This window comes from Gallinula chloropus (genome assembly GCF_964237585.1).
Source record: "Gallinula chloropus genome assembly, chromosome: 4".
Taxonomy (NCBI): Eukaryota; Metazoa; Chordata; class Aves; order Gruiformes; family Rallidae; genus Gallinula; species Gallinula chloropus.
Genome location: NC_140088.1, coordinates 49,997,972 through 50,012,286, shown reverse-complemented (window position 1 = coordinate 50,012,286; position 14,315 = coordinate 49,997,972). Strand labels below are relative to the sequence as shown.

General features: G+C 39.4%; 1 protein-coding gene across 2 annotated transcripts in view; it reads left to right on the top strand.

Annotated features, from left to right (window-relative positions):
- Positions 1-14,315, top strand: part of PRDM5 (PR/SET domain 5) — a gene marked incomplete at its 5' end in the record, with an annotated part of 76,086 nt that overhangs the window by 35,751 nt on the left and 26,020 nt on the right. For both annotated transcript variants that reach the window (XM_084263846.1, XM_084263845.1), the window contains 3 exons: positions 1,764-1,857; positions 8,107-8,267; positions 11,626-11,719. In XM_084263846.1, the coding sequence (XP_084119972.1) occupies positions 1,764-1,857; positions 8,107-8,267; positions 11,626-11,719 (349 nt within the window). The remainder of the gene's footprint in view (positions 1-1,763; positions 1,858-8,106; positions 8,268-11,625; positions 11,720-14,315) is intronic.

The following is a 14,315-nucleotide window of genomic DNA, read 5'->3' as shown; positions in this document are numbered from 1 at the left end:
CTTGTGCTTTGATCAAAAGATTAGGAGAACTGTCAAGGAGATGCTAAGAAGGGATTCTGTACGAATCACTGTGCTTTTCAGAGTGATCACTCAAAAGGGGAGTAAACCAGGGAATTTTTCAAATAAACAGAATGAATCTTGCGCTCGTGAAAGGTGCCAGATTGACAGCCCTAGAGACTGAACCCTTCTATTTATCCACAGAACAGGTACAGCACAGACAGCAGCACTGCGAGCTTCCCCACAGTGTCTCGTCAATATGTCTCAACCCTGTTCTGGAGGAACCACCTATTGAGGTGAGAAGGTAGTTCAGTCTCTTCATGTCCTGTCAATCCTTGGCCTGGCTGCTGAGACTGCCAAGCAGGGTGTCAACTAATGCAAAATGTGATGTAAACCTCTAGCAACTGGACTGAAACATTCAGCAGATTTAATGTAATGTGTAATATATTCCACATATTTGATGGTGCTCCAGGTGCCCTTTTGCTTTAAGCAACACAGGCTGAAGTCAAGAAATTGACTTTGAATCCAAAGCCTCTGTATACCATTGCAAGTACACTAATGCTTTAGTACTGTTGTGTATGTAAGAGAACATTTGTGTTGAGATGAATCTAAGTTCAAGGCCCTCTGTCTACATCTAAATAATTACGCTTTTTATAAAAATATAGATACAATAAATAATTATATTATCCCTTTTTTCTCTGTAGTTTAAGGGATAGTTATAAATGTCATATGGTATTACGAGTAGCAGAAATATATTATACAAATATACCATGTTAATATTTACCCTTAGTCTACAAAATTAACTCATTTACCTAATTCTGTGCATATTATAAAACACATACTGTCCATCCTCTTTTCCTCTTGACACTGCAGATTCTACTTAAGATCCTTGTGAACTAATACAGTGTTCAGCCATTGATGCTTTAAAAACTTCCTTTACTGAAAAAAAAAATAGGAGGAAATTGGGTAGATAATAAATTGTAGTGCCTAATTTACTGTCTAAGTGGGGCGGCACTTAATAACACTAGGAAAGTGTTATTAATAATGGGGAAAGTGTTTTCAAAATTTACCAAAGTACTATGAAGCTGGTGGTTCCAAAGCTCCAGAAAAGAAACCTGCTTCAGCAGCTTTGCAGTTTGAGAGATTCATCTAGGCTTTATTTTTTATTTATGGCTTTGAGGCTCTTTTTTTTTTTTTTTTTTTTCTAAAGCAAACAACAATATTGGTACTGATGTTTCTATATTTTGGGTTGTGTTTTTGGTTTTGTTGTGGGTTTTTGTGGTGGCTTTTTTTTTTTTTCTTTTAATACAAGAAGCTGAAAGAAGGATATGTAAGATCAGGGTCATGATTTGAAAAATTTTCTTTCCCAAATTTTAGATAATAATATCTTGAGATAATCAAATCCATTTGAAGGTAAAACTTAACTGAGAAAAAGCATTTTGCATATATGTCTTAGTACTGATGAAGCAATGCAACTGAGCTTGTATGTTTTTTCTCCTTATTCTATGTCTGTGTTTCTGTTTGCATGCTCACCTCATGTAACACTTCTGAGGACTGAGAAGATATATTTGTTAGGTAGTTGCTGTGCTGACTGTAAGGTTTCTGGATAATGGCATAATGATTGTTTTAATTCTTCATCCCCTGATGTTTCTAATTGCTGTGATATCCCCTCCTGAATCCAGTCTAGAAAATTAGCTATAATTACTGTAATGATGCTAATTGGTTTCCCTGAGCCTTTCCTCTGACATGTTGTCTTTCATCTGCAGACCCATTCTGAAGAGAGACCGTTCCAGTGTGAAGAATGCAAAGCTTTGTTCCGAACCCCATTCTCTCTACAAAGACATCTGTTAATCCACAACAGTAAGTGCTAAATCAGAGAGGAAAAGAACTTCCTCAGTTCTCACATTTGACTGAGAAAAAGAGACATATGGCACCTTGCTCCAATATGCAACTTGCTGTGTTTTAATTAGTATTAAGATTGAACTCTAACCCCAGGGAGTTAGAAAATCCAGAACCAAATTCAAATGTGCTGTAGAAAAATCTAGCAATGATTTGTGGCCTAACGACAAAAGATTTATTTCTGCATATAGTGATAGTGCTACCCCCATTTTAAGAGAGGAAAATCGAAGCAGGGATAACTTGGTGGCTTACTTTACTTTTGTAGGAAATCCTGTTTAGTGCTTGAAATGGAGATCCTCTCTGCTGTGCCAGTTCTAATGTTTCATTCCCCTGACACAGAACTAGCAGCCCAGAGGAATGCTGTGCCTGCTTTCCCTTATGAGTAACTTGTTCTTGGAATTCTGTACTGGTTTTTTTAACTGACTGTGTAAAGATTTATTCTTGGTGGAATTTTCTGTCTTTAATATTTGGAGTCCTAGACTACCATTCAACCATGTGAATGTCAGCAATTTAGATTTTAGAAAATATTCATGGTCTATAATTCTGGTGGCTTAGAACATAGTGTTTTGGTTTGGGGAATGTTATGTTGGTAAAACTAAAACAAAACCCACAACAAACCTTTCTATTTTTTTATTCCAGTATACCATGGTTTATGTTAGATTAATTATTAGACAACTGCATTTAGTTTGTTCTTTTACAATTATCTTTCAAAGCTGCTGGGGTTTCACAAAACAATCTTTTCCCAACACTAAATGTTAAAAATGATGAGGGGAGAGGGGGTGTTAAAACCCATGTATTCTAATGAACTGAGAATTTGCAGGGTATCTGAAAGCAGTAAATTCAGAGCATACAGAATTGTAGTAAAGATCTCTAAAAACATATATTTGCCTTTTTTTTCAAGAGGATAGGAGCTCAGGAAAATTGAGGGCTCTGAGTTAGGCTTTTGATTTGTGGCAGGTGTAGCTGTTCTTGAACCACCACAATTTAAGCACACGTCAGTCATCTTGGTGCAAAAGAAGATGTGTCTTCCTGAGAGACAGAGTAAGTATTTTGAGGGTGCTAACTTCTGCTGTCCTTAACTAACAGTGTCTCCAAAACTAGTCAAAGCTTCAAATCAATAATTTTTGCTGTTTTTATTACTAACAGGGAAGATGTACAAACTTTTTATTTTTCTTTGGAGAGAGACTGCCAAGCAATTGCCCAAATTAACAAGGAAGGCTTAATAAAGCAGAATATAAGTAAAGCTTTTATAGTCGTGTTGTATCTCTCTCGTCTGTAATCCTATAAAAGAAGTGTTGACAGACCAATACCAAAGTGAAAAGTGAAAGTCATTACTAGGATGAACTGAAGAGTAAACAGTTTTCAGTTCAAAGCTGTGATTGTAACCAGGGGCTCCGCTGTTTTCTGAGAATAGCTTGTGTTCCTAGTTAAGAAATGTAGAATTCTTCCTGACTTAACTCTGAGATCGACAACTGGTGCTGCCGTGGTAAAGGGTTTTCATATTTGAAGTAACTCAGAATTACAGGCCTTATCCTTCTACAGCTGGATCATAGTCCTTCTCTTAGCATTGAAATAGACCTGTTCTGTAAAGGAGAGATACAAAACAGACTCTCTAGATGTCTTTAGCAGAATTTAGTGTTGTGTGCTGCAGGAAAGAAAACATTTTCAGTTTTGAAACTTCTGTCTTGAAACTGGAAAAGGCATCATGGATATAACCATCACAATTCAGGACCAAATATGTCTGTCTAATGTTTTTAAAAAAAAATCCAAACTATTTTTTTCTCTCTGAGGTTCTAGCTGTGTAACCATGACTTCTTAGAGAGGCTTTATGTCTTGGGCATACTGCTGATAATACTCTCAGTATCTGCATTCTCATGGTCACTGGTAGTGCTGGAGCTAACACTTTATTCTCAGCTGTACTGTTTAGGAAGGCTGTATGAAACATGAGTGTGTGGTGCTCATGCTTGGCTAATAGTGGTTCATGAAGCTGTAAGAAACCTGGCTAAGAAGGATGAGTAACCTGAAACATTTTTGATTGGATCATTCACTTGTCTAGGATTGTGGGGACATGCATTGAGTAGGATTGTATTTATTGAGAAAGGGCATCGTTCTTTTTATATATTTGCTTTCCAGAGTAGTAATCTACATGTAGAATGTTTGCTAGTAAGAGAAATATCAATGACCTCCTTCTACAGGGGTGGGCAGAAGTGGGCATTTCATTCAGGATAGCATTTGAAAAAATATCTAAGCTTCCTATTACTTTGCATGTTGAAAAAAATTGCTAAACTGAAGCCAGGACTTGGTTAAATATATACCTGGCATTGAAGATATATATAGTTTGGATTGAGAACTGGCTGTCAGGCTGAGGTCAGAGGGTGGTGATAAGTGGAGCAGAGTCTGGCTGGAGACCTGTAACTAGCGGTGTTCCCCAGAAATCGGTATTGGGTCTGGTCTTGTTTAATATCTTCAATGATGACCTTGATGAGGGAATAGCATCCACCCTCAGCAAGTACCCGAAGATACAAAGCTGGGAGGAGTGGCTGACACACAGGAACACTGTGCTGCCATCCAGTGAGACCTGGAGAGCTGGGCAGGGAGAAACCAGTTGAGGTTCAACAAAAGCAAGTGTAGAGTCTTGCACCTGGGAAGGAATAACTACTTGAATCAGTACAGGCTGGGAGTGACCTGGTGGAGAAGAGCTCTGTGGAGAAGGACCTCGGGGTCCTGGTAGATGACAGGTTGGCCATGAGCCAGCAGTGTGCCCTGGTGGGTAAGAGAGCTAATGGGATCCTGGAGTGCATCAAAAGGTGTATGGCCAGCAGGTCTAAGGAGGTGATCCTCCCCTTCTACTCTGCCCCACCGGGAGTATTGTATCCAGTTCTGGGCTCGCTGGTATAAAAGGGACCGGGATCTCCTGGAGAGAGAGTCCAGTAGAGGGCTACGAAGATGATTGAGGCCCAGAGCATCTCCCCTACGAGGAAAGGCTGAGTGAGCTGGGACTGTTCAGCCTTGAGAAAATATCTCAAGTGTGGGACACAGGGGAAATGGCCAGTCTCTCTTCAATGGTCTGTGGAGACCAGACAAGGGGCAATGGTTTCAAGTTGGAGCACAGGAAGTTCCGCACTAATATGCAGAAGAACTTTGTCATGGTGAAGGTGACAGAGCCCTGGGACAGAATCACAGAATCACAGAATCTTAGGGGTTGGAAGGGACCTCAAGAGATCATCGGGTCCAACCCCCCTGCCAAAGCAGGCTCCCTATCTCACATTACACAGATAGGCTGCCTACGGGGGTTTGGAGTCTCCTTCTCTGGAGATATTCAAGCCCTGTCTGGATGCCTCCCTGTGTGACCTATCCTAGGGATAATCTCTGGAGGTCCCTTGGAACCCCTATGATTCTGTGATAGTTGAAGACTATTATAACGGGTGTACATAGAGTAGATATGGTTGAAATGTACTCCCTGACTTTGGAGGTGTTTTTTAATTTGAAAATTGGTTATCTTTTACTACCTTACTAATTTTTTACTGTTTGAAAGTAATTTATTTTCTCAAGTCTGTATTGTATTGATACAGATCAAGAGGGTGTAGATCAGATCTCTGTCCTGGAAAAAATGTGGAGGATCTTATGTTGATTATGATGATCTTTGGGATATGCGCACCTGATTTCCAGTTTGAACTGTGGATTTCTGAATAAATGCCATGTTGCAGATGTTTAACTTGTAATTTTGATCAAAAAGTTAACAAATAGAATATTCTCTTCTGCATTCACAGCAGTGGTAGAGAAGGCTTATTGTAATGATTTATCTGAAGAATCATGCCTCTTTTTTTTTTTTTCTCTCAAAAGATGTGCGCAGATTTTTTGAATACAATGTCTCTTCCCCTCTCTTAGCTAACTAACTGAATTTTAAAACTATTAGCGATGTTAACCTGGCCTCCAACATAACCTTCAACCACATCACCACAATTTGAATAGTAACACTTCATTATCATATGAGTTGACTTCTATTGATGTGAATGAGATGGTGTGGTGATTTGGCCCTGGCTAGAGGCCAAATGCCCACCAAAGCCGCTCACTCCCCCTTTCAGCTGAAAAGGGCAGAAAATATATATTGGGAGGCTTAGGACTTGAGATAAGGACAGAGGGATCACTCTCCAATTAGTGAAATAGGCAAAACAGACAACACAGAATAAAAGAAAGAAAAGTGATTTATTATTACTACAACTACACACCCAGGGAACCAGAGTCAGGTAATGAGAAGCACAGGCAGGTCTTAAAGCACCTTCCCCCCACCCTTTCCTTATCAGCAGACTTAAACTTCATCACGATTTTACTCCCTTCTTCCCCCTAAAACGTGGCGTGGGGAGGGGCAGGGAATGGGGTTCCAGTGGTTTGTCACAAGCTGCTTTCCTTCCCCAGATCTTAACACTTCTGCTTCCCCCCCACCTCTTGCCTCTTTGCACACTTGGCTTTAATCATAAATTTGCTCCCTTCTTCCCTCCCATCATGGTGCGGGGAGGGAATGGGGGATGGGGGTTTTCAGTCCGTTCCTCCCAAGTTGTCTTCTGTCTTAGCTGGGGCGGAGTTGGGGCATTCCACACACACACCCTTCCCCTGCGGCACCGTGGGGTCACACCCATGTGAGACATCCGCATCCACGAACTTCTCCAGTGTGAGTCCTCTCTACTGGGGAGTGATCTCCTCACCACAGGCCTCTCAGCAGGACTTCCTTCCATGGGTGTTGACATTCAGGCCCAGACTCCCCCAGCCTGGTCCCCCACAAAGTCTCAAGTTGCCTGGCAAACCTGCTGAGGTGTGGATCAACCTCTTCACAGGCCATAGATGTCTCTGCTCCCCGTCTTTATCCATGGGCTGTGAGGGGACACCGTGGTCTTCTCCACAAGCTGCAGGGGAATGTTTCTTCCTGGCACCTGGAGTGCCTCATTCTTCCCCCCCTCCCTCCTTTGGTCTTTGCCTTGGTGTCCACACAGCTTGTTACATCTTCTCACTCCCTTCTCTGGTGGCAAAATGCATCTGCCTGCAGGTTTTTTTCTCCCATATGTAATTCCCAGAGGTGCTGTGACCATCGCTGATTGGCTCGGCCCTGGTCAGCAGCAACTTTGGCCTTGAATTGGCTGATGTTTACAGTCTGGGGCTTGCAGAGAGCTTCTAGCTGCTTCTTGCAGAAGCTTTCTCAGCAGCACAGCTACGCAAAACTGCGACATTCCACCCCTCGCCTTTGCAAATCACATATATGAGAATTGTCCTTAAGATCCCAATTGCAACAGAAATTCTCTACAATTATTTCACCACCCAGCTATGTTCAGTTTGTTCTGCCTATTCCCTCATCCAGTTACTGTCCTTATCTCAAATTCCTCGAGCCCCTCCTTGGGCACCAAAAAGGACTGTGGTGGTTTGGGCCTGGCTAGAGGCCAAATCGCCACCAAGCTACTCGCTCACTCCTGGAGTACAAACAGACAGAGCCTCCATTGGTTGGGATAAGGACGGTGTACAGCCAAAAATCACTGTGAATGTAGAACAATAATGACTAGTTAGACTCACACCTAGTGCTAACACAGAGTACCTTATTGGCCCAAAGATTACAGAAGGCTGCCCAATGGCAAGGACGGACTGACCGACCGAGCTGCACTCAGACTGCCCTGGACGCAACCCCTCAGCCCTTCCCCAACTAGCTACTTTTATGGGGAAGTGGTGTCAGGTGGTGTGGAAAACAGCCTGGGCTAACTCAGCTCACCTGTGTTGGCTGATTGGGGAGGTTAACCCTGGCCTGGCCAGAACCAGTACAGATGGGTTGCTCAAAGCAAGTATTTCTTGATTGAGGCGTCTTTTAAATTCAAGATGTCTCTTACTGTTTAAGTTTCAAAAGATGAAGCCTATTTCATCTTTTTCTTGTTACTAAAAAAGAGTCTATTACTGGAGGTGCTGATAAAACCTGTGCTCTGTTTCACTGGAAGCCATTTCACCTTTGATTATAGAGTTTAATCTCACATTTCTGGCAATGAAGGCTTTCTAGTCTCTTAATTTCTCAGGGGCATTTTTACCTGGTGTGATGTTTCTTTCTAAGGATGCAGCTCTTCATTTACTTTTGTTGCTTTTATTCATTTTTTTGAAACATTCATTTTTTTGAAACATTTTGAAACAGCATTAGTGTATTTCCAGAAAAATCTTTAAACCTTTTTTTCTCTGTGTAAGGTGAAAGGACCTTCAAGTGTGATCACTGTGATGCTACTTTCAAAAGAAAGGACACATTAAATGTTCATATTCAAGTTGTACATGATGGACATAAGAAATACAAGTGTGATCTCTGTGACAAAGCTTTTGTGACGCCCTCAGTCCTGAAGAGTCATAAAAAAGTGAGTAGAGTCAGTGCTATCATATTCATTCCTTCTGTGCTTTTAAGGTTGTGACTAAACATAAAATCCACATATGCTTCTGCATTTCTGGCTTTTCAGTAAAAATCTGTGATGGTGCTTTATATTCCAAAATGCAGTAGTGGGGTTATGGTGGCATGCAGCAGCAGGTGCATACATATAAACCCAGTGTCAAGAGGTCTGTAGCAGTATGGGTCTTGGCGGTGCTGCTTTTATCACTCTCCTTTCCACCCATCTCTGCAGTGGAATTGGGGTAAAATTTGGAAGAAAACTAGTCTGTAAATTTTCTTCCAAATTTTGCCCCAATTCCACTGCAGAGATGGGTGGAAAGGTTTGACCTGAGGTTAAATTTATGTTACTGGGAAGAAATGGGAATAAAATAATTGAATTAAAAATGAATCAGCTGAAGAAAATCAGCACAAGTGCTGCCACCAAATGCAGATGGTGCGAGCCTGTTGAAAAATATTGTCTGTATATTGTCTACCTTATTTTATGTACTTCATATGTGCATGTAAAATTGTAATAACAGAACAGTTTGACTGAGTTACAAGGTACAGTGTTTTCAGCACAAGATTATGGCATGTGCTGTGCATTACAGCACAAACCTTATATATTTATATTTTCAGTGTCTCTCTGACCCTGCCATGTCTGACAGGTGTGGGAAGTAGCACATTCCCTTCAAGCCTAAATCCAGCTACTGGCAGATTATTGAATTCTTTAACGTGATGGACAGTAGGGTCTCCAGAATATGTGTTTGATTTTTAACATGTTTACAGATTGGAAAAAGTAATGGAACAAACTAGGAACAAAATATCTGTTTTCTTTTGTGGTCTTTTAAAGGTCCTTATCTATTTTAAGTGCTGCTTGTCTCATATGCATTAAATTCCTTAGTAATTTGTAGTTGCTGAAAAAAAATGTTTCTTCTGAGTGAGTGATGTAACCATATAACCAAGATGTATTTCTCTCAGCTACACACAGTGGAAGATTTTGACCTGTACTTTAGAAGAATTAGAACGGCATGGGGTTGCCTTGTTTGTGGATTTCAGAACATGTAGTAATAGATGATTGAGATTCAAGTAACCTGGTTCATCAGTTGGTTCAACCTAAGAAATCAGTTGAGTTTTGCTGAGAGATCTTTATAGGATACTCCTCTATTACTTTTAAAATAAAGAATACTAAAAAGCACGTTTGGTTTTCAAGCCTGAATATATTGATCCTAAGGAGCTAAAAGACCAGACTGCACAACAGACACAACCATTTTCATCCTTATCTACTTGTTTTAATCACTTGAGGTACAGACTTGGCCTATAATACTGATACATTGATTTCAAATTAACTTTTTGTGAAGGATTGTGCCAAGATGGATCACAAGGCCCAAAAATATTGCTCGGAATCGTTGATGAGCTCTGCATAGTTTTTAAACTTGTTTCTCAGATTTCTTTCTAAAAAAATCAACATGACTTACAATTTCGTATTAAAGATGGCCATATACATATTTGTATTTTAATGAAAGGCAACTACTGCTCATAATTTATCCCTATTCTTTCTTTGATATATCTTCTTAATTGCAATTGCTATTGCTTTGTGCTGGCTGTTGCCATAACTAGGAGTAGCTGTATGTTTGTGAGCCTTGTAGTTGCTGCTGTTCAGAACAAATTGAAAGTTGCCTGTCTGGTATCTCCCAGTGTTGCTATTAGAGATGTAAGTGATTTCTAAAGAATTTTTCCTAATCAAGAGGGATTTAATGTTCATATTCTTAATGTCAGGGAATAAAAACTATGCAAGTCTGTTCAGTATTGAAACAATACCTCTTTTACTATTCCTTTAGCTGCAGCATAATATGTACTGTGTGAGATAAGGTTTTTATGATGTAACGAATAATTTTATATCGCTTCAATGTCTTTCATAAAAATGAGAATTAATTTCCTTATCTGAAGAGAGTCGTTCAAAGCTTGAAACACCACTTGTCAGCTGTCCATACAATTTCTTGTGTTGTCTTTTCTATCCCATTTAAATTAACACTGAAATGAAGTAACTCAAAATTGCCCATTGAAAGAGAAGTCACAATTGTAAAGAAAAATCATTCAATAGGCCAATAAACCTTCAGTTCCGAACAGGGCATTGAAAGTACAGTGTGGAAAATAAGAACCCGTTTATGTAACTTAGTTCAAGGTGGTCTTGCTGTTGACCATACAGGTTGGATGTGAGAGTTTGTGATTTTTTTATTCCCATTTTGAAGTAAATTTTACATCAGCAAGCTGCGTGAGCCTTAAAAGTAAAATTTTGTGTTAGTAACAATTGCAATACGCTTCTCATGATCAATTCCCTAAATGCAGTCTGGGATACAGGATGGAATTTGTGTTGACTAGAATCACTGAGAACTTGCACTTTGAAGGATTGTTTTCTGTCATACTTCAGGTGAACTGATGGTTGTATTCCGTTCGTATGAGGGAATTAGAAATCATGTGCACGAATTGTATGAAAGCTTCTAAAGCTCTGGTCCAGGTTTGCAAAAGGAAAAGTTATACTAGGTTAGGTAAACATTTTTCACTGCATCTGATAATGTAATAAAATTCTGTGAAATCACAAGCTTTTAAAGACAGACCCATTTATGAAGGCTAATTTTATTTCATAAGCAAATTATTATTTGCTGGTTTAGAAACTGTGATCATAGATACCAAACTGAAAACTAGGTTTCTTAGTCTTGTGATCATGAAAATGCACAAAGGTGAATTGACCATTTTTAATTGTAACTATTTAAGAAATAGTAAACTTAGGAACTGAAAAGCCCAATTATTTTGCCATTAATAATAAGATTTGTTTAGAAATTTTGGGAAAAAATGAAAAGAACACCTATAGCTAATTACTTTGAACCTCTGCCAGGTGTGAAGGTATAAAATATATAATGGAGACAACAGTGGTCAACGTCAATATAGTTAAAATATTACATATTTCACTTCTTTGACTTTATCACCACCTATAGCTATCTGAAAGGAGGTTGTAGAGAGGTGGGAGATGATCTCTTCAGCCAGGTAAGAGGAGACAGGACAAGGGAAAATGGCACAAAGCTGTGCCAGGGCAGGGTCAGATTAGATGTTAGGATAAAGTTCTTCACTGAAAGAGTTGTCAGGGCCTGGAACAGGCTGCCCGGAGGGGTGTTGCGTCACCATTCCTGGATGTGTTAAAAAGACAGATAGATGAGGTACTTAGGGATATGGTTTAGCATAGGACAGGAACGGTTGGACTCGATGATCTTAAAGGTCTTTGCCAACCTTGTGATTCTGTGATTCTTTAAAAGCTGTGCGAAGCTTTCATTCTTATCTTTCTTCACCCCATGTAGACTCACACAGGAGAGAAAGAGAAGATTTGCCCGTATTGTGGACAGAAGTTTGCAAGCAATGGCACGCTGAGGGTTCATATTCGAAGCCATACAGGTGCAGTAGTGTTTATTGTAATGAACAGAGAAGGGTTTCTAAATATATAACATAGTATTTTTAAGTATGTCCACTGTTTGTCTGCAAACAGAAATGCGGTCTCCAGGTAGGCCTAATACCATGTCTTTTTCAGACATTTTACTTGCTAAGCTCTAAAACCAGATTCTATTCTCAACTGTAGATATGAGTGAATGTATGTGTATATATGAATAGTTATGCCTATGTACAAGTTCTTTCATCTCTGTGGCTGCCAAGGTGTTTTGAAACTGATTCTGTATTAATGTAACTTCTGACCTTTTCACAACCTGAGTGTTTCCCAAATGAGAATGTTCTGCCTGGAGTATGCTTTAGCTCAAAATTTATTTCCTGTTGCAACATCTGACTCACTCTCTCTGCTGATCTCCAAACATTCCTGGATCTGAGTTATATAACTTTATATTGCCACTTAGATTGCATTTCTGTTTCCCTTTCATGTGATATCTGTGTTTCTGTAAACACACTGAAAATAAGTCATGTAAATAGGTTTAGTTTTGTGACGTACTGCTTTTATACAAACTAGAGGCAACTTGTTTCTAGGAAAGGGGATTCTTTTTGATAATTTGTTTCCAACATATAATGGTATGGATTTGCCTTGACAGTCAAAACATCTGTTAACAAATAGCCTTCCTATGACTCACTTCACATAAGCAAGTTTGGTGTGCAGGGAAGTGACAGAATTTGTGGTTTCGATGATTTGGCTTTCTACTATGTCTGGAAAAGTCTTAATCTCTTCAGTCCATCAGGACCACCTGTTAAGATTACATGTCTTACTACATTTTGATATATTGTCATTTTTGGATTTGACTGCTATTGAGACTAGAAATTTTTTATCCTGGTCCTACAGACAGGTTAAAAGGCTAAAATTGACTTTTATCTTTAGTTTTAACTCTTCACTAGATTCAGTGTTTATCCCTTATAGCAGCTGTAGTAAAGCATACACATAGAAGCCTGTATATGCATTCTGGTCCGTTGGTTTGCATGTACTGTATAATTATAGACACAAAAGTCACTGCAGGTCACAGATGGCAAGGTCCAGCATTGCAGTGCAGCAGTTCTCTCCATTCCTCCTTTGTATTCTTGTTTTTTCTTCCACAGCTCCTCATCAACTCTTTTCAAAGTCCTTCTTGTACAGTCTCACCTTTTGCATCATTTCTCTTCAGTCTTCTGTAAGCTCTGGGTTTCTCTCTTTTTTTCCTTTTGTTTCCCTTTTACTTCTTGAATATGCAGATTGTAGAGCCTTGCAAAATTTGTAGCTGCTATTATATGAGAAACAGTAAACTGACATTTTGAATTTACCTGAACTAGAAAGAAAATGAAGAGTTTCAGTACATTAGTAAATTAGATATGGTTGGAGAAGCGATCTTGCCAGGAGATGATACAGGTTGGGCAATGTGGGAATAATTTATGAAAGAATGATATTGCAGAATGAGGGAAACTTTCAAAGCCTCTTTCTTTACCTAGAAAGCTAGAAGCACTCATTGTAGAGAGCTACTAATTTAGGAAAAATGCTTTGCTGAGTTAACTCATAATGACTTGTGATAAATGAACTTTGATCCTTTTCTCTTCCAGCCTAGCTTGTATATCAATGTCAGTTACACTTTTGGTGGAGGATTTTGTGATTCTCATCCTTCACTGGGCGAATCACCTAAAACACATTTTCATGGTTATTTTTGATGTCATTCTGGTATGATTCCTGACCACTTATTGATTATCCTGATGAAATTGTGAGGAGAAGGGGGGATGTGGAGACTGGAGTTGCTGCTGTGACTTGTGGTTTAAAAAAGAATTTGTAAGTTGTATGGCAAAATGCTTTTTGTGAGGTTTAGTGAAAAAATGCCTTGGTTAGATTCATACTGTACATTTGGAAAGGTGGTTTTGACTTGTGCTGTACCTGAAGACACTAGACAGGTTGTTCATGATCATGTGCAGACTACACAGGAGAGGAAATTGTTGTCCAGTGTTCAGTGGTACTGAGGAAGCATGGCTTTCTGAGGGGTAGCTTGAATCCTTCTCAGAGAAACCAAAGGTAGTAGCTGAAGGGGATCTGTGCCATGTGCAAACCGCAAAAAAAAAAAGTTGTTCTTTTTTTGGTCAGACTTCAAAGTATCAGTTTTCATTATGAGCTAGAAGTGAAACAATCAGTCCCAGCCCATTTTCCAGTGATGATTCATCTTTGTGAATAAACCTCCAGTGGGGGCTAAGCTTTTGGCGCAACCAAGCGGTACACCGTAAGTGTAAGTACTGCAAACACCTTCATGTCTTGGCGATTACAGCTGATTAGGTTTGAGGTCCTGGTGCAGATGTTCATGTTATCCCATTTTCTGTGCATGTGATCAGCTAGACTTTGTTTTATTAGCTACTTTGTATAAGAGGATTTATTTTGTATTTACAAAATAAAGCCAGGGCAAGTTCTTTTAAAGAGAGTTGTGTGTTGCTTTTATCCCTTTTTGTTTATAAAGCTGTTCTTTATGAAAGCTGAGGTTCTTGGGTACCCTCCTGGTTCTGCTTTGGAACTGTTTTTTGATATGTTTAATAATCCATATATGAAAAGGAAGGC